Below are 20,850 nucleotides of genomic sequence, written 5' to 3'. Positions count from 1 at the left end.
GCCGACAGCACATAGTCGCCGAAGTCCTTGTGCTCGTCTATAAGCTATACTATATAAATACAAATATACAGATACAATACCAGCGTTGAACCTAGCGACGTGTGCGCAGCGGACGGCTCCGGCCGTGAGCGTGTGCGGCGCCAGCGAGTAGCTCAGCGCCGACAGCACATAGTCGCCGAAGTCCTTGTGCTCGTCTATAAGCTATACTATATAAATACAAATATACAGATACAATACCAGCGTTGAACCTAGCGACGTGTGCGCAGCGGACGGCTCCGGCCGTGAGCGTGTGCGGCGCCAGCGAGTAGCTCAGCGCCGACAGCACATAGTCGCCGAAGTCCTTGTGCTCGTCTATAAGCTATACTATATAAATACAAATATACAGATACAATACCAGCGTTGAACCTAGCGACGTGTGCGCAGCGGACGGCTCCGGCCGTGAGCGTGTGCGGCGCCAGCGAGTAGCTCAGCGCCGACAGCACATAGTCGCCGAAGTCCTTGTGCTCGTCTATAAGCTATACTATATAAATACAAATATACAGATACAATACCAGCGTTGAACCTAGCGACGTGTGCGCAGCGGACGGCTCCGGCCGTGAGCGTGTGCGGCGCCAGCGAGTAGCTCAGCGCCGACAGCACATAGTCGCCGAAGTCCTTGTGCTCGTCTATAAGCTATACTATATAAATACAAATATACAGATACAATACCAGCGTTGAACCTAGCGACGTGTGCGCAGCGGACGGCTCCGGCCGTGAGCGTGTGCGGCGCCAGCGAGTAGCTCAGCGCCGACAGCACATAGTCGCCGAAGTCCTTGTGCTCGTCTATAAGCTATACTATATAAATACAAATATACAGATACAATACCAGCGTTGAACCTAGCGACGTGTGCGCAGCGGACGGCTCCGGCCGTGAGCGTGTGCGGCGCCAGCGAGTAGCTCAGCGCCGACAGCACATAGTCGCCGAAGTCCTTGTGCTCGTCTATAAGCTATACTATATAAATACAAATATACAGATACAATACCAGCGTTGAACCTAGCGACGTGTGCGCAGCGGACGGCTCCGGCCGTGAGCGTGTGCGGCGCCAGCGAGTAGCTCAGCGCCGACAGCACATAGTCGCCGAAGTCCTTGTGCTCGTCTATAAGCTATACTATATAAATACAAATATACAGATACAATACCAGCGTTGAACCTAGCGACGTGTGCGCAGCGGACGGCTCCGGCCGTGAGCGTGTGCGGCGCCAGCGAGTAGCTCAGCGCCGACAGCACATAGTCGCCGAAGTCCTTGTGCTCGTCTATAAGCTATACTATATAAATACAAATATACAGATACAATACCAGCGTTGAACCTAGCGACGTGTGCGCAGCGGACGGCTCCGGCCGTGAGCGTGTGCGGCGCCAGCGAGTAGCTCAGCGCCGACAGCACATAGTCGCCGAAGTCCTTGTGCTCGTCTATAAGCTATACTATATAAATACAAATATACAGATACAATACCAGCGTTGAACCTAGCGACGTGTGCGCAGCGGACGGCTCCGGCCGTGAGCGTGTGCGGCGCCAGCGAGTAGCTCAGCGCCGACAGCACATAGTCGCCGAAGTCCTTGTGCTCGTCTATAAGCTATACTATATAAATACAAATATACAGATACAATACCAGCGTTGAACCTAGCGACGTGTGCGCAGCGGACGGCTCCGGCCGTGAGCGTGTGCGGCGCCAGCGAGTAGCTCAGCGCCGACAGCACATAGTCGCCGAAGTCCTTGTGCTCGTCTATAAGCTATACTATATAAATACAAATATACAGATACAATACCAGCGTTGAACCTAGCGACGTGTGCGCAGCGGACGGCTCCGGCCGTGAGCGTGTGCGGCGCCAGCGAGTAGCTCAGCGCCGACAGCACATAGTCGCCGAAGTCCTTGTGCTCGTCTATAAGCTATACTATATAAATACAAATATACAGATACAATACCAGCGTTGAACCTAGCGACGTGTGCGCAGCGGACGGCTCCGGCCGTGAGCGTGTGCGGCGCCAGCGAGTAGCTCAGCGCCGACAGCACATAGTCGCCGAAGTCCTTGTGCTCGTCTATAAGCTATACTATATAAATACAAATATACAGATACAATACCAGCGTTGAACCTAGCGACGTGTGCGCAGCGGACGGCTCCGGCCGTGAGCGTGTGCGGCGCCAGCGAGTAGCTCAGCGCCGACAGCACATAGTCGCCGAAGTCCTTGTGCTCGTCTATAAGCTATACTATATAAATACAAATATACAGATACAATACCAGCGTTGAACCTAGCGACGTGTGCGCAGCGGACGGCTCCGGCCGTGAGCGTGTGCGGCGCCAGCGAGTAGCTCAGCGCCGACAGCACATAGTCGCCGAAGTCCTTGTGCTCGTCTATAAGCTATACTATATAAATACAAATATACAGATACAATACCAGCGTTGAACCTAGCGACGTGTGCGCAGCGGACGGCTCCGGCCGTGAGCGTGTGCGGCGCCAGCGAGTAGCTCAGCGCCGACAGCACATAGTCGCCGAAGTCCTTGTGCTCGTCTATAAGCTATACTATATAAATACAAATATACAGATACAATACCAGCGTTGAACCTAGCGACGTGTGCGCAGCGGACGGCTCCGGCCGTGAGCGTGTGCGGCGCCAGCGAGTAGCTCAGCGCCGACAGCACATAGTCGCCGAAGTCCTTGTGCTCGTCTATAAGCTATACTATATAAATACAAATATACAGATACAATACCAGCGTTGAACCTAGCGACGTGTGCGCAGCGGACGGCTCCGGCCGTGAGCGTGTGCGGCGCCAGCGAGTAGCTCAGCGCCGACAGCACATAGTCGCCGAAGTCCTTGTGCTCGTCTATAAGCTATACTATATAAATACAAATATACAGATACAATACCAGCGTTGAACCTAGCGACGTGTGCGCAGCGGACGGCTCCGGCCGTGAGCGTGTGCGGCGCCAGCGAGTAGCTCAGCGCCGACAGCACATAGTCGCCGAAGTCCTTGTGCTCGTCTATAAGCTATACTATATAAATACAAATATACAGATACAATACCAGCGTTGAACCTAGCGACGTGTGCGCAGCGGACGGCTCCGGCCGTGAGCGTGTGCGGCGCCAGCGAGTAGCTCAGCGCCGACAGCACATAGTCGCCGAAGTCCTTGTGCTCGTCTATAAGCTATACTATATAAATACAAATATACAGATACAATACCAGCGTTGAACCTAGCGACGTGTGCGCAGCGGACGGCTCCGGCCGTGAGCGTGTGCGGCGCCAGCGAGTAGCTCAGCGCCGACAGCACATAGTCGCCGAAGTCCTTGTGCTCGTCTATAAGCTATACTATATAAATACAAATATACAGATACAATACCAGCGTTGAACCTAGCGACGTGTGCGCAGCGGACGGCTCCGGCCGTGAGCGTGTGCGGCGCCAGCGAGTAGCTCAGCGCCGACAGCACATAGTCGCCGAAGTCCTTGTGCTCGTCTATAAGCTATACTATATAAATACAAATATACAGATACAATACCAGCGTTGAACCTAGCGACGTGTGCGCAGCGGACGGCTCCGGCCGTGAGCGTGTGCGGCGCCAGCGAGTAGCTCAGCGCCGACAGCACATAGTCGCCGAAGTCCTTGTGCTCGTCTATAAGCTATACTATATAAATACAAATATACAGATACAATACCAGCGTTGAACCTAGCGACGTGTGCGCAGCGGACGGCTCCGGCCGTGAGCGTGTGCGGCGCCAGCGAGTAGCTCAGCGCCGACAGCACATAGTCGCCGAAGTCCTTGTGCTCGTCTATAAGCTATACTATATAAATACAAATATACAGATACAATACCAGCGTTGAACCTAGCGACGTGTGCGCAGCGGACGGCTCCGGCCGTGAGCGTGTGCGGCGCCAGCGAGTAGCTCAGCGCCGACAGCACATAGTCGCCGAAGTCCTTGTGCTCGTCTATAAGCTATACTATATAAATACAAATATACAGATACAATACCAGCGTTGAACCTAGCGACGTGTGCGCAGCGGACGGCTCCGGCCGTGAGCGTGTGCGGCGCCAGCGAGTAGCTCAGCGCCGACAGCACATAGTCGCCGAAGTCCTTGTGCTCGTCTATAAGCTATACTATATAAATACAAATATACAGATACAATACCAGCGTTGAACCTAGCGACGTGTGCGCAGCGGACGGCTCCGGCCGTGAGCGTGTGCGGCGCCAGCGAGTAGCTCAGCGCCGACAGCACATAGTCGCCGAAGTCCTTGTGCTCGTCTATAAGCTATACTATATAAATACAAATATACAGATACAATACCAGCGTTGAACCTAGCGACGTGTGCGCAGCGGACGGCTCCGGCCGTGAGCGTGTGCGGCGCCAGCGAGTAGCTCAGCGCCGACAGCACATAGTCGCCGAAGTCCTTGTGCTCGTCTATAAGCTATACTATATAAATACAAATATACAGATACAATACCAGCGTTGAACCTAGCGACGTGTGCGCAGCGGACGGCTCCGGCCGTGAGCGTGTGCGGCGCCAGCGAGTAGCTCAGCGCCGACAGCACATAGTCGCCGAAGTCCTTGTGCTCGTCTATAAGCTATACTATATAAATACAAATATACAGATACAATACCAGCGTTGAACCTAGCGACGTGTGCGCAGCGGACGGCTCCGGCCGTGAGCGTGTGCGGCGCCAGCGAGTAGCTCAGCGCCGACAGCACATAGTCGCCGAAGTCCTTGTGCTCGTCTATAAGCTATACTATATAAATACAAATATACAGATACAATACCAGCGTTGAACCTAGCGACGTGTGCGCAGCGGACGGCTCCGGCCGTGAGCGTGTGCGGCGCCAGCGAGTAGCTCAGCGCCGACAGCACATAGTCGCCGAAGTCCTTGTGCTCGTCTATAAGCTATACTATATAAATACAAATATACAGATACAATACCAGCGTTGAACCTAGCGACGTGTGCGCAGCGGACGGCTCCGGCCGTGAGCGTGTGCGGCGCCAGCGAGTAGCTCAGCGCCGACAGCACATAGTCGCCGAAGTCCTTGTGCTCGTCTATAAGCTATACTATATAAATACAAATATACAGATACAATACCAGCGTTGAACCTAGCGACGTGTGCGCAGCGGACGGCTCCGGCCGTGAGCGTGTGCGGCGCCAGCGAGTAGCTCAGCGCCGACAGCACATAGTCGCCGAAGTCCTTGTGCTCGTCTATAAGCTATACTATATAAATACAAATATACAGATACAATACCAGCGTTGAACCTAGCGACGTGTGCGCAGCGGACGGCTCCGGCCGTGAGCGTGTGCGGCGCCAGCGAGTAGCTCAGCGCCGACAGCACATAGTCGCCGAAGTCCTTGTGCTCGTCTTCGAAGGCGTCCGACACCGACTTTATAGTGGGCGTGAACAGACCTGAAAAAAACAATATTTTAAAATGCAGATGAAGAAATTGAAATACACAATTTAATCATAGGAAGTTTTATCAATTTGTAAAAAAATGTCTATATGTACATTTGTAATGTTGTGGAAAATATGTTAAAGCATGCTGTACCAAAAATTAAGGTAAGAAATGTAGCTACAATTGTTTTCTTATGCCACTGTTCAATTTCATTGAAATTCTAAACATTTTTTAATATCATATCAAAAATCGACCGTTCCAGTGGGGATCGAACCTGCATCTCCGACTGACCATGTCGGTGCTCTAGCCAATTAAGCTATGGAACGATGTACTTGCTAGATCGAAATTTTTGATATGATGATTTTATATTCGGTTTAAGCGAACCGTGGCGCCGTCTATAGTGATTTTTTTACAGAAACCCGTAACTATTCAAAGTTTCATATTACAATGATAATCTTTGACAGGAGACGACACCATGCTATTTTTAATTTGTACGATTTTATTTTTGTGTTACCCAGACATTGGAAAATAATAAATAAATAATAAATAAATAAATATCTACACAATACACACACGGTCGTCTGTTCCTAAAGTAAGCAACTTAATGCTTGTGTTATAGATAACAGCCGACTGGTATATAGCTACATATATTTTTTTTTTCGATACACATACTTATAAATAATACATATATAAATATATAAATAAATAAATAAATATTTATATTACACCCAGACTCGGTGTGGGAATCGAACCCACAACCCTCGGAGCAGAAAGCAGGGTCACTACAAACTGCGCCAACGGGCTAGTAGACATTGGAAAATTCTAAACATTTTTTAATCTGCCGTCTATAGTAAGTTCCTTACAGTGTCCTTTCATTGAAATTGATAATTACATATTTGTTTTTATTCATATATTTTTTTTTGGTCTGGGTGAAAGTTCTTATACATATATGTATGTCTCTCTACCGTACTTTCTACCGTACCTCAAGGATATGAAAACTACAGCAAAACTTACCAAATATGAATATAATTGCGACAAGAATCATCCCAGAGCCGCGCTCTTCAAAGTGGAAGCTGACAATGTAGATGAGCGCGAGGAAAGAAAGTATGCCCAACAAAAGAAGAACAGCCATAGCACCTGAAACACATTAGAGTTATTATTATTAGAATATTATTTATATTTTGGGGAATAGTATTTTAAAAAACATAGCAGCAGTGCGCGTGCATACTTTGATGACTTTCCATCGTTCTTTTGAGGATGTTCTAGAAACTTTTTTTTGACCCAGGGGAAATCCCTAACGGATAACTGGAGGATAGCGGATGCCTGTGGGAGCCACGGGCTATATCCGATTTGTGCGGACTAAAATTTGGGTGTTCAGTCTATCGCCTGGGGCTGGACCACAGGAACACTGAGCGCTTCCGCGATCCCGCTGAATGTTCTAGAAACCTAGAGCAGCATCAGTCTCACCAAGAAAGTCGGCGTGGTCGAAAATTCGGTCCAAACACGTGCATCAGCAAACAGTACATGTCTTTTTTTTAAACGTTCTAGAAACCTAGAGCAGTAGTACTAGTCTCACCGAGGAAGTCAGGTCGGTCGATGGTGTGGTCCCGCTCGAAGGCGACGCGGATAACGATGATGGACAGCGCGAGTGCGTATGTAAGCGCGAAAACGTTCTAGAAACCTAGAGCAGTAGTGCTAGTCTCACCGAGGAAGTCGGGTCGGTCGATGGTGTGGTCCCGCTCGAAGGCCACGCAGATGACGACGGCGGGCAGCACGAGCACGAGCGCGTATATAAGCGCGTGCGTCAGTAGTGTCGCGGCCCAGTGCAGCGCGGGCGCGCAGCCCGACAGCACGTGCGTGTGGCGCGTGCCGCTCGCGCGCTCCTTGCACGGCAGCGACACCGCGTTTGCGACAGTCGTCAGAGTTACTGTAGACGAGATCACTCTGATTATGGATATTAAAACACGAATGTTGGATATAATAGTATCACATGAGTGTTTTAATACCTAATTATCAGCAGTTGCATACAAGACTTTATCTACACCCATAATATGAATCCTCTATAAAAGATCAAAAATATCGAAGAAAAATGGCGGCGATTCGAATAACCTACCATTTTTTTTTACGACGCACGTCGTTCTGGTAGTGAAACGCACATGAATGACAACGTTCTTTTTTTGAAATTCATACAGATGTTTTTTTTTTAATTCATACAGTTACCACGCATCGAGCAGTAAGAATGTGGCTGTCGGTTGAGTAAACCCTTAGCGCAGAAAGTATCGAAGAAAAAAAAAAACAAACGCACGCAATTTTTTTATACGGAACATAAACATCCAAGGGCTTTTAATTAGCATGAAATTACGAACTAAAGCTTGGTGCCTCTAATTGGATGGTGAGTCCAGAACTGACCGTGATGTGTATATATAAATATATATACAATGTATAAATGCTAATGACGCCGCGTTGGCCCAACGGTCACACCCATGGATTGTACTGGATTGTATTGGATGGTGGGTTCGATCCCCGCACATGACAAACATTTGTATTGGCCATACAGGTGTTTGCCGTGGTCTGGTTGTTTGTGAAGTCCTTGTGGGTCTCCCCACCGAGCCTCAGAGAGCATGTTAAGCCGTCGGTCCCGGTTGTAATCATGTACACCTGATAGCGATCGTTACTCATAGTAGGGAATATATCCACCAACACGCATTGGAGCAGCGTGGTGGATTAAGCTCTGATCCTTCTCCTACACGGGGAAAGAGGCCCAGTAGTGGGATATTACAGGCTGAAGCGTAATATATAAACACTAATGATTAAGGAGAGGTATATACGACCATAGTAATATTATTTTCTTCTTTCATGCTACATGCTTTACACATAACGTTATTATTTATCAATTACATAACACACTTCTTGCTCTATAATGTCAATTCACCGCATTGTCGACGCCCACACTCATTTTTATAAAACAGCATCCTCTGCCAGCTTCGCGAGCACATTCTCAATAACGTCAGCATGTTGTGCAGCGTTCATTATGGATCGCCAATTTGAGGCTGTGCTCTAGGATCTCCCGATCATCTGCACATGGTTTCCCTCCATCGTCCTTCTGACGAAGTGACCGATTGCGTCGTCCTCGTCGTCGGTGTAATAGACACAGGTGTTGGTGTGTCTAATCACCGCGACCACCGCATGCGAGACACTATCATGGATTCGGAGCCTCTCTGCCTAAGTTAAGAACCCCAAAGCATTTTGGGGGTTTTTAAGAGCTAAGAGAGGTACTTTCACGCAGTGTAAATTAATGAGAGACAGGCGCACTCTTTCAGATCAAGAATGTGCAAATGAACTAGCCAGGTTCTTCTACTCCGTGTTTAGCGGGGAGCCAGCGCTTCTGGATGTGTCGGCTGTGAGTGCGACGGTGGGAGGGGATGCGCGCGTGCACCTGACGCGTCTCGCTCTGGTGGACGTGTTCGGTGGCAGCCGCGCGATCGCGCGGCTGCCACCGAAGCAGTCTGTTGGACCGGACGGAATCCCGCCTTACATCCTCAAGGATTGTCGTCTCACGCTTGAGCAGCCCCTGCTGCATGTGTTCAATGTTTGCCTGGCTAACGCTACCTTTCCTGATAGGTGGAAACTCACCCGAGTGGTTCCAGTGCCGAAGGGAAAGGGCGGAACAGAGCCGAGTGACTACAGACCCCGGTTGTCTGATGCGCAGCACGGATTTCGTTCGGGGCGGGGAACAACGGGCAATCTGCTGCATTTGATGACGCGGCTGGTGCCAGCAATGGATGCTGGATGTCGCCTACCTGGATTTCCGAAGGGCATTTGACACGGTTGATAACAACGTCCTGCTAGAGAAGCTGGCTGGCGTGGGCTGCACGCCGCATACATTGTCCTTCTTCGCCAGCTACTTGCGAGACAGGCGTCAGTATGTTGACTGTGGTGGGTGCCTTTCGGAGCAGTACTGGACAAGATCAGGCGTCAGTCAAGGCAGTAATTTAGGACCCCTCCAATTCATCATAATGATTAATGATCTACCGGAGGTGGTTCAAGAGTCTACATGCCTCTTATATGCTGACGACCTGAAGCTAGTACGCGAAGTGGGTGACATGGTGGACCATGGTGGACTGCAGAGGGATATTGACAGCGTTGTCGAGTGGAGTCGCAGGAATAGACTAAACTTCAATGCTGGAAAGTGTTCCTTGCTTTCGTTCAGTCGCGCGCGCGTTCTTCGGCACTTTGCCTATCGCGTGGGGATGAACCTTTGCAGCGGGTCACTGAGGTGAGGGATCTAGGCGTTTGATTTACCTCTGATCTCAACTTTCGGGGGCATATAGCCGATGTGTGCAAAAAGGCATACCGAAACCTTGGTTTCATACTGAGGCAAGCGGGAAGCTTTACCAATGCAGCCGCTTTGCGTGCATTATACGAGGCACTGGTGAGGAGTCATCTGGAGTGTAACTCGGTTGTATGGTCTCCGGGTGAGGTCAAGTATAAGCTTATGATGGAACGCATCCAAAATAAATTCACTAGGTTCCTCTACCTTAAAATGTATGGAGTGTATCTAGGCTATCCCTTGCTGTATCCCAGCTCGTTCGTTATGGGCATGGTGGGATACAGTAAGCTGGAAACACGGCGGGAAGTCGCTCTTGCCAAATACCTGATAAAGGTATTACGTGGTGAGTTAGACAATCCAGCAGTTCTGGAGGAGTTGCGGCTCTCCGCGCCACCTGGCAGCGTCGAGCGCCGCCGGCGGCCGCCACTGCTGGCGCCACTGCGGGCCGCGCCGCTCGTGAGGTCGTTGCGAGTGCTCAACGCGGCGGCATGCCATGTCGATCTGTTTGGTTGCACACTGGACGAGTTCACTAAAGATTGTTATAAATTGTGTGCTTGATTTTTTTTTTTTCGGTAATCTTTTAATTCTTTAAAAATTGATCAATCGCGACATTATTTATTTAATCTGACATATAAAAATTTAATTTAATTGTATTAATATAGATATACTAATCTGTGTTATTATTATTGAATGTTTGTTTTTATGAATTTTGTTTTTTTTTTAGATTCGATTACATGATTAATTAGACGTAAAATTATTATTATTATCTTTTTATTGATTTTATTGAATTGTTTTAATTAATTGATAAATTTAATGTTACATATTGACATTGATTTTAATTTTATTACTATAAATGTACTAATTTGTATTATTATTATGTTTGTTTTTTATGAATTTTATGAATTTTTTAAGTGTGATTATTTATTGATTATTTTATATTTATTGATTATTTTATATTTATTGATTATTTTATATTTTTTGATTATTTTGTTTTTATTGAATTGTTTAAATTGTTTGTTAAATTTAATGTTACTTGTTGTGATAAACTTAACTAACGCATTGGGTTACTGTAATGTTAGTTCTAAGTTTTTGTTAATGCATAAATAAATAAATAAAATAAATAAGTCTGGACAACATATCATCCGTTTGGATGATATTATGGTCATTAGGACATTGTGTGTTTTAATGTTGGCAATAAGTTTTATTTTTTATTTTTAAGGAAACAAACAGTTCATTTCATTTCATTACAGCCTATACAGTCCACTGCTGGACATAGGCCTCCACAAGTTCACGCCAAAGATAACGTGAACTCATGTGTTTTGCCCATAGTCACCACGCTGGGCAGGCGGGTTGGTGACCGCAGTACTGGCTTTGTCGCACCAAAGACGCTGCTGCCCGTCTTCGGCCTGTGTATTTCAAAGCCAGCAGTTGGATGGTTATCCCGCCATCGGTCGGCTTCATAAGTTCCAAGGTGGTTGTGGAACCTTGTTATCCCTTAGTCGCCTCTTACGACACCCACGGGAAGAGAGGGGGTGGCTAAATTCTTTAGTGCCGTAGCCACACAGCACACAAAAATACAAAACAAACAGTACAATAATACAAAAAAAAATAAAAAAAACCTTAGCCAACTAATACATAAAACCAATAAAGTTTACTGTTTCAGAATCTTTTACCCAGGATTTAAAGTATGGGAGTAGATAGTAATAATTTACCACGTAATATAAGCTACAACCATGGAGGTTTGATAAATGCACCAATTGTTTTTATTTTTCTGGTGTTCGGCTTCTGCACCAAATTGTGGAAGGTTTCATACAGTAGATGCAATCTCTTATATTAATGTAATATATAATTTAAAAAGTTACGATTTGTAGAACATCTTATTGTAAGTGTGAATGTAAAATATATTACGCTTCAACATGTAATATCCCACTGCTGGCCAAAGGCCTCTTTCTCCGTGTAGGAGAAGGGTCAGAGCTTAATCCACCATGCTGCTCCAAATACGGGTTGGCCTTACTATGAGTAACGATCCCATATATTCCCTACTATGACTAACGATCGCTATCACGTGTACATGATAACAACCGGGACCGGCGGTTTAACATCCTCTTCGAGGTACGGTGGGGAGACCCACAAGGACGGCATAAACACCCAGACCATGGGAAAACATCTGTATGCCTAATACAAATGCTTGTCATGCGCGGGGATCGAAATCGCAACCGCCAGAGCAACAGCCACAAACCAGTGCTGTGACCGTTGCGCCAACGCGGCGTCACATTTAAAAAAATATATATCATCATAACTCTTATTTCTCTTTTTACATTTACCCAATTTTCAGAATTTAGCAGATGATTTTTAAAACACTCAAGGCCTATTCATCGTTACATGTTACATTTAAAGTTAAAAACATACTTGTAAAAAACACCTTTTTAAACCGATTTAAAAAAAAGTCATCCGTCACGTGATGGCTGGCAGATGCGAAATATCGAAATTATTTTGTACAAGTAATAGAATTATTTTGAAAAGTACAGATTATGAAAGGAACTAAATATGGCATGATGAAAAAATACAATATTACGAATTTTCTCCAGAGAATGATGACTGTTTATTTATATTTAAACATTTATTTTCTTTATATACAAGTTTCAAATTCAAAAATTTCTTTAAAATCACGACAGCTCAATTATTTTATAGTATAGTATAGTAGGTACATATATTCCACTATATAGCGTGGCGATGCGTCGCCACGGCCTGTATCGCCACGCCAACAATCAAGTTACACTCGCCTATAGATATTTCAAATCAAAACGATCATTTACAAATTACATAGAAAACCTTAATTATTTTAATCCACATAATCGTGTTTGCAGGTAAACGAAGAAAACCGACTGCAATTATATCGACAAGTAATACAACGTAGGTAGACGAAAAAATAGTCAAGTAAATTGCTTACCGTCAGGTGAGCCGTACGCTTGTTTGCCGACCTAGCTATATAAAAAAAGTGACGGAATAAGAGACAAAGAAAAAAAAACTCACTGAAAACCACGAAAACAGTCCAAAGCATAGCAGAGACAGGACTTTTGTAGTCTTCACTATTTAGAGAGGTGTACGAGCTCTCAAACGGATAGTTGTAAACGGTGACGGTCTGTCCATCCGAGTAAGGCAGTAGTTGGGTTGCAATCACATTGGTTAGTAAATTTAATGCCACGGGGGCTGCGTGACGCACCACTGTTGTGTATAATACCTGTAAGGAGTATTAAAATAAAATTAATAATTACTATAAATTTTTTATTACATATAAAACAAAAAAAAAATGAAAACATTATATTATTAAATATGACGTTTACCTTGGCATCAGTTTCATTGAGTTCGATTCCGACTAGGTATTTATTATATTCCAATACGTCTATTTTGCTCATTTCTAAAACGGCTGAAAATCAAAATATTTACATTACTAATAAAACTATCTACGTGAACAATTTTATGTGTAGCAGATAGTTGGAAAAAAATGTTGGAAGGTATTCTACATTCGGAGGGTACATATCGATAACAACCTCAATATAGTCTCAAGCTGCAAATTTTCGCTTACTTGTAATTACATCTGATGTTTTCTCGAAGTTAACCTTCGGATACTTCTTTTCAATAGTCTCCAAACGGACTGTACTAACGTTGACCTTATATAGCACTCTGCGGTCCACCATTTTGTCATATACATCCAGATTTAAAGATATATTTTTATTTTCTGTACTACTATCGGCTCCTATGAAGTCATTGTTGGTTATGATGGTTATGCCAATGATCATCATTATTGATGGCAGTACTTGCTAAAAGGGACAAAAACAAAATAACAAAATTCTACAAAATTTTCTAATTATATTTTGACAATATTAATTTTATCATAACTTAGGCCTTAACCAAATTATGAATTTTCATCACATCAGCTTATGCACTGCTGAACATAGGCCTCCCCAAGTTCGCGACAAACATATATCGTAGATCGTCGATCCAGCTGGCCGGAGGGCGTCCCACACTACATTTGCCAACACGCGGTCTCTACTCTAGGACACGTCTCCTCCAGCAGCCATCGGTCCTGTGACACAGGTGACCAGCCCACTGCCACTTCAACTTGCTTATTTTTCAGGCTAGAGGTTACGTTCGTTCTCTTGCGGATAGTCTCATTTCTAATCCTATCTTTGAGATATATCCAAAGCATAGTCCGTGCGTTCACCATATCGTTACTCATACTAGGGAATATATGCGCCAACCCTCATTGGAGCAGCGTGGTGGATTAAGCTCCTATCCTTCTCTTACATGGGAAAAAGGCCTATGCCACCAGTCGGATATTACAGGCTTGTGGTAAAATTGTATATTCAATCTTTCTATAATCAATCTATACAAATAAATAAAATTGGAGTGTCTCTTTGTAATATTAAAATGACCGCTTTTTACTAAATGCATATGGATATACCACAGTAAATACACCAATTAACATTTTTTACAATTTTTGTCTGGCTGTCTGTTGTCTGTTTGTTCCGGCTAATCTCTGAAACGGCTGGACCGATTTTGACAGGACTTTCACTGGCAGATAGCTGATGTAATAAGGAATAACTTATGCTACTTTAATTTTAAAAATTTATTTATTGTATAACTCTGCCAACTGAAAAATAACTTTTTTGTTAAATTCCACACGGGCGAAGCCGTGGGCACAGCTAGTCTTTTAATAAAAAATACTTCTGAGGTAAAAAGTTTTTTTTTATTTTATTTTATAATAGGAAGAAAATGGTAACGAAATATTAATATGTAATGTTAACTTACTATAAGTAGAAAAGACATCTTCTTTGACCAGAGATACTTCAACTGCCTCATGATCAGAATGGCCAGTTGACGACAGTAGAGACGCGGCCCGGTCATCAATAAAAAGGTTGGTTCTGGGAATACAAATTATAGTCTAAGACAAGAAAGCTAGACATTTGTATATGGCAACATTAAAAGAATTTCACAAAGATTGTTCAACCACAATTCGGTACTTTTATTGAAATTTGACCCGACCAAATTTTATCATCAAGTGAAATTTAAGTACGATTAGTTTAAAATATAATAAACCATATTTTGACAATCATTGACACATTGTACATTGTTGTTAAGATATATGATAATGACTAATAAATTGGCGTCCTACTAACTTACCTATATTTCCACCGTCAACATTGTCATTCGAAAATGCCGTTGTAACATCACTGCACAATCTGAAGAAAAAGGTACAATTAACAATATAGGATTACATTTTTATATACAGATGATTTATAAATTTTATATCATCATCATTTCAGCCTATGGCAGTTCACTGCTGGACATAGGCCTCTCCAAGTTCGCGCCAGACATCCCGGTTTTCCGCAATCCTCATCCTGCCTACACCGGCAAGCTTACGTAGATCGTCGGTCCAACGGGTCAGAGAACGTCTCACACTACGTTTGCCAAGACGCGGTCTCCGCTCCAGGACCCGTCTACTCCAACGACCATCGGTCCTGCGACACAGATGACCAGCAGACTGCCACTTCAACTTGCTAATTCTGTGGGCTATGTCGGTTACTTTCGTTCTCTCGCAGATTGTCTCATTTCTAATACTATCTTTGCGAGAAACCTTAAGCATTCCCCAAGCAGCCCGTTCCATTGCACGTTGAGCGGCTTTAAACTTGTGGACCAGTCCCTTCGTCAGTGTCCACGTCTCGGCTCCGTATGTTCACACAGACAGAACGCATTGCCCGAAGACTTTTGTCTTCAAGCATTGCGGAATCTTCGAAGTGATTTTGAAGAATTTTATATACATTTATGAATTCCTAAACTTCAAGCATCATACGCTTTTACTATCCAAGTGTGAAAAGTTAGTCAGACCAGAGAATTTTGTACTCACTTCAAAAATACTTCTTCCAGCGTAGAAATTCCAACTCCAATAGAATCAATGCCAAGTTCTGATCTTTTTGACTCTAGTAAGCTGAAGAGTGTCGGAAACTTATCGCTGCTCTTAGAGGGGATGTTGTATGAGATAGAGTTAAGAGACGTCTCTTTGACTGTGGCATCAGGCAATTCGGAAGTAATAACGGCGGTGATGGCGGGCTCGTCCGGAAGTCCGATTGTCGTGAAAGAGAGACGGTAACCGGTACCTACAACAAATAAGATTGTATTTCATCAGACAGTCAGTACAGTACCTACGATATAAATACAGTCAGACAACGAAATATGAAAGTGGACCTTCACTGCGTTCCACGCTCAGTTTATCTGTAAACAATGTTTGCTTACAATCGTAAGAACGTAAACATTAAACAGTACAGTACCGTACCGTACCGTACCGTACCGTACACTCACCGAGCGCGCGCTTGAGGTGCATGGTGGTCGCGTGGCAGCGCAGGCGGCCGGCGTGCTCCTACAGTACCGTACCGTACCGTACCGTACCGTACCGTACCGTACCGTACCGTACCGTACCGTACCGTACCGTACCGTACCGTACCGTACCGTACCGTACACTCACCGAGCGCGCGCTTGAGGTGCATGGTGGTCGCGTGGCAGCGCAGGCGGCCGGCATGCTCCTACAGTACCGTACCGTACCGTACCGTCACCTTACACTCACCGAGCGCGCGCTTGAGGTGCATGGTGGTCGCGTGGCAGCGCAGGCGGCCGGCGTGCTCCTACAGTACCGTACCGTACCGTACCGTACCGTACCGTACCGTCACCTTACACTCACCGAGCGCGCGCTTGAGGTGCATGGTGGTCGCGTGGCAGCGCAGGCGGCCGGCGTGCTCCTACAGTACCGTACCGTACCGTACCGTACCGTACCGTACCGTCACCGTACACTCACCGAGCGCGCGCTTGAGGTGCATGGTGGTCGCGTGGCAGCGCAGGCGGCCGGCGTGCTCCTACAGTACCGTACCGTACCGTACCGTACCGTACCGTACCGTCACCTTACACTCACCGAGCGCGCGCTTGAGGTGCATGGTGGTCGCGTGGCAGCGCAGGCGGCCGGCGTGCTCCTACAGTACCGTACCGTACCGTACCGTACCGTACCGTACCGTCACCGTACACTCACCGAGCGCGCGCTTGAGGTGCATGGTGGTCGCGTGGCAGCGCAGGCGGCCGGCGTGCTCCTACAGTACCGTACCGTACCGTACCGTACACTCACCGAGCGCGCGCTTGAGGTGCATGGTGGTCGCGTGGCAGCGCAGGCGGCCGGCGTGCTCCTACAGTACCGTACCGTACCGTACCGTACCGTACCGTACCGTACCGTCACCGTACACTCACCGAGCGCGCGCTTGAGGTGCATGGTGGTCGCGTGGCAGCGCAAGCGGCCGGCGTGCTCCTACAGTACCGTACCGTACCGTACCGTACCGTACCGTCACCGTACACTCACCGAGCGCGCGCTTGAGGTGCATAGTGGTCGCGAGGCAGCGCAGGCGGCCGGCGTGCTCCTACAGTACCGTAACGTACCGTACCATACCGTACCGTACCGTCACCGTACACTCACCGAGCGCGCGCTTGAGGTGCATGGTAGTCGCGTGGCAGCGCAGGCGGCCGGCGTGCTCCTACAGTACCGTACCGTACCGTACCGTACCGTCACCGTACACTCACCGAGCGCGCGCTTGAGGTGCATGGTGGTCGCGTGGCAGCGCAGGCGGCCGGCGTGCTCCTACAGTACCGTACCGTACCGTACCGTACCGTACCGTACCGTACCGTACCGTCACCGTACACTCACCGAGCGCGCGCTTGAGGTGCATGGTGGTCGCGTGGCAGCGCAGGCGGCCGGCGTGCTCCTACAGTACCGTACCGTACCGTACCGTACCGTACCGTACCGTACCGTACCGTACCGTACCGTACCGTACCGTACACTCACCGAGCGCGCGCTTGAGGTGCATGGTGGTCGCGTGGCAGCGCAGGCGGCCGGCGTGCAGTGCTGCTACGCGGTCTCCGAGCGCTTCCGCCTCCTCCATGAAGTGCGTGCTCAGTAGCACTGTGCGAGAGCCGCGGAGCGACTGCGAGATTGTATATTGTGCTATTAACACAGGGTTAGCATATTTTTTAAATACTTTGTGTTCCTGTGAATTTTGTATAGGAGTGTGTATAGGTCTGTGAAGAAGAAAACTAAACCGAGTAGATAATTTTTAACTTTGGGTCTTAGAATATTATACAACGTAATTCGAGTTAATAAGTTCGAGTCGTAATTGAGTTCTTCCGTGTAACTGCAATATCAAAGATATAAAATTGTAATACGGTAAAGTTGTAAAATCTCCTCGTGTTCAACATGATACAATTTTCGATGAGACTTTTTTATACCCCCCCCCCCCCCCCCTTTACCTTCCCTTCAACCTTCTTAATGAACCGACAGACGCAAACATTTTTTTGCTAACTTCACAAATCTGTGGATCCCACGACATAAATTTGTCAAACATTATACCCAAGTTTTTCACTTTTTCACTGAAAGGAATTACAACACCGGAAAAAGTTATTTGTATTATTAATTCGGCCAATCAATTCATGAAATAAGCTGTTGGCTTCCGATAATTATAGCCTGCGATTATGATGGGTTAACCTTCAGACCAAAGTCTTTGCTCCAGCTATTGATACGTTCGAGTTCCTGATTTAAAGCGTTAATCGTATTAGAAAAGTTTAAGTACCATTGGGTTAAAGTAATTTAAGCGTAAAATTACAAATACATATACTTACGAGCAGAAGATCCCACAGTCCTCTTCTGGTCTCCACGTCCAGGCCGGAAGTGGGTTCATCCAGCACGAGTACTTTGGCGTCTCCGGCCAGTGCGCAGGCCAGTTGTAGTCTGCGCTTCATACCACCCGACAGTTCACTGCTTTTGTAAAATGACTTATCGGCTATTCCCAGTTGTTCGAGTAGAGCTTTCGATGACTCTTTAGCCTCCTTGTAAGAGGCGCCTTTGAGCTGATGAAATACAAAGACATAAGCAAGGCAAGATTCCGAAGACTAAATTTATTTAAGACGTTACGTTTAAGAAAGTGATATTTTTACCAGAGTGAAGAACATGACGTGCTCCGAGACACTAAGATCGGGGAAGAACAAGTTGTGTTGTGGGCATAATCCAAGTATCTTTTGCATTTCATCCTTTTGAGTGACGGTGTCCAGTCCTTCCACGTACACATTACCCTCTGTCGCTTTAAGCATACCTAAAAAGTCATTCGTATATTACATATATTTAAAAGGATTATATTTTGTTTTGCTTCAGGTATTGCTGGCTTCTATGAGCTACGTTAATCGCTTACCATCAGGTAAGTCGTGCGCTTGTTTGCTGACCTAGTTGTATATAAAAAAGTAATTGTACACTCACCAGTTATAATAGACATAAGAGTAGTTTTTCCAGCACCATTATGCCCTAGTAGTACCGTAATTTCTCCTTTGTAGACATCTAAAGTGACTTCGGAAAGAGCACGATGTTTTTCGAACACCTGCAATAACGTCCAATATAAAGTAAGGAACTATCCTTCATTTTACTAGTAAACGATTTCTTTAACTTCATTGTTTACTGAAAGTAATGGTCATTTCTCGACGAAGAAGAAGAAGAAGGAGAAGAAGGAAGGAAAAGGAGAAGAAGGAGAAGAAGGAGGAGAAGGAGGAGGAGGGGTAGGAGGAGAAGGAGGAGAAGGAGGAGAAGAAGAAGAAGAGGAGGAATAAGAAGAGGAGGAGGAAGAAGAGGAGGAAGAAGAAGAAGAGGAAGAAGAAGAGGAAGAAGAAGAAGAGGAAGAAGAAGAGGAAGAAGAAGAGGAAGAGGAAGAAGAGGAAGAAGAGGAAGAAGAGGAAGAGGAAGAGGGAGAAGAAGAGAAAGAAGAAGAGGAAGAAGAAGAAGAAGAGGAGGAAGAAGAGGAGGAGGAAGAAGAAGAGGAGGAAGAAGAAGAAGAGAAGGACGACGAAGAAGAGGAGGACGACGAAGAAGAGGAGGACGACGAAGAAGAGGAGAACGACGAAGAATAGGAGGACGACGAAGAATAGGAGGACGACGAAGAATAGGAGGACGACGAAGAAGAGGAGGACGACGAAGAAGAGGAGGACGACGAAGAAGAGGAGGACGACGAAGAAGAGGAGGACGACGAAGAAGAGAAGGACGACGAAGAAGAGGAGGACGACGAAGAAGAGGAGTACGACGAAGAAGAGGAAGAAGAGGAGGAAGAGGAGGAAGACGACGAAGAAGAGGAGGAAGAGGAGGAAGACGACGAAGAAGAGAAGGAAGAGGAGGAAGAGGAGGAAGACGATGAAGAAGAGGAGGAAGAGAAGAGGAGGAAGACGATGAAGAAGAGGAGGAAGACGACGAAGAAGAGGAGGAAGACGACGAAGAAGAGGAGGAAGACGACGAAGAAGAGGAGGAAGAGGAGGAAGAGGAGGAAGAGGAGGAAGAGGAGGAAGAGGAGAAAGACGACGAAGAAGACGAGGAAGAGGAGGAAGAGGAGGAAGAGGAAGAGGAAGAGGAAGAGGAAGAAGAAGAGGAAGAGGAAGAAGAGGAAGAGGAAGAGGAAGAAGAAGAGGAAGAGGAAGAAGAAGAGGGGGAGGAAGAGGAGGAAGAGGAAGAAGAGGAGGAGGAAGAGGAGGAGGAAGAAGAGGAAGAGGAGGAAGAGGAAGAAGGGGAGGAGGAAGAGGAGGAAGAGGAAGAAGAGGAGGAGGAAGAGGAGGAAGAGGAAGAAGAGGAAGAAGAGGAGGAAGAGGAAGAAGAGGAGGAGGAAGAGGAGGAGGAAGAGGAGGAGGAAGAATTGGAATTGAATTTTATTACATTTGACTTACTTTAGACACATTAACAATTTTGATTCCAACTTCCATATCTTTAGGCGGAGGTTCAAAGTACTCTGGCTCATTAGTTATATCTTCAAGATCTTCTAATTCTTCGTGTCCATCCGGTGTCACCTTTTTCTTGCTCCAATACTGCTTCTAAAAAGAATTTTAGATTGAAATTACATTAGAAATAATTATTAAATACAAATAATTTTTTTATTAGCGGTTTTGAGTAAAAAAAAAATGACAATTAATATTTTCAATTTGTACGATTTTATTTTTGTGTTACCCACACATTAGGGAATTCTAAAAATTTTACCGCCACGGTCAGTCGGAGATGCAGG

At 46.2% G+C, this 20,850-nt stretch overlaps 1 protein-coding gene across 1 annotated transcript in view; it reads right to left on the bottom strand.

The window, feature by feature from the left end:
* The window catches only part of LOC123661797 (phospholipid-transporting ATPase ABCA3-like), a 47,322-nt gene that overhangs the window by 19,053 nt on the left and 7,419 nt on the right, over positions 1–20,850 (bottom strand). The window contains exons 11-26 of the mRNA XM_045596737.1: positions 20,519–20,662; positions 19,077–19,194; positions 18,761–18,915; positions 18,446–18,673; positions 17,616–17,754; positions 15,645–15,894; positions 14,921–14,979; positions 14,549–14,661; positions 13,323–13,557; positions 13,081–13,163; positions 12,702–12,977; positions 10,131–10,252; positions 8,752–9,191; positions 7,112–7,333; positions 6,421–6,543; positions 5,305–5,420 (exon numbers count right to left, since the gene is read on the bottom strand). Of these exons, the coding sequence (XP_045452693.1) occupies positions 5,305–5,420; positions 6,421–6,543; positions 7,112–7,333; positions 8,752–9,191; positions 10,131–10,252; positions 12,702–12,977; positions 13,081–13,163; positions 13,323–13,557; positions 14,549–14,661; positions 14,921–14,979; positions 15,645–15,894; positions 17,616–17,754; positions 18,446–18,673; positions 18,761–18,915; positions 19,077–19,194; positions 20,519–20,662 (2,823 nt within the window). The remainder of the gene's footprint in view (positions 1–5,304; positions 5,421–6,420; positions 6,544–7,111; positions 7,334–8,751; positions 9,192–10,130; positions 10,253–12,701; positions 12,978–13,080; positions 13,164–13,322; positions 13,558–14,548; positions 14,662–14,920; positions 14,980–15,644; positions 15,895–17,615; positions 17,755–18,445; positions 18,674–18,760; positions 18,916–19,076; positions 19,195–20,518; positions 20,663–20,850) is intronic.

Source organism: Melitaea cinxia, chromosome 17, assembly GCF_905220565.1.
Source record: "Melitaea cinxia chromosome 17, ilMelCinx1.1, whole genome shotgun sequence".
In the NCBI taxonomy this organism is placed as follows: domain Eukaryota; kingdom Metazoa; phylum Arthropoda; class Insecta; order Lepidoptera; family Nymphalidae; genus Melitaea; species Melitaea cinxia.
This window is presented reverse-complemented; position numbering and strand designations above follow the sequence as displayed.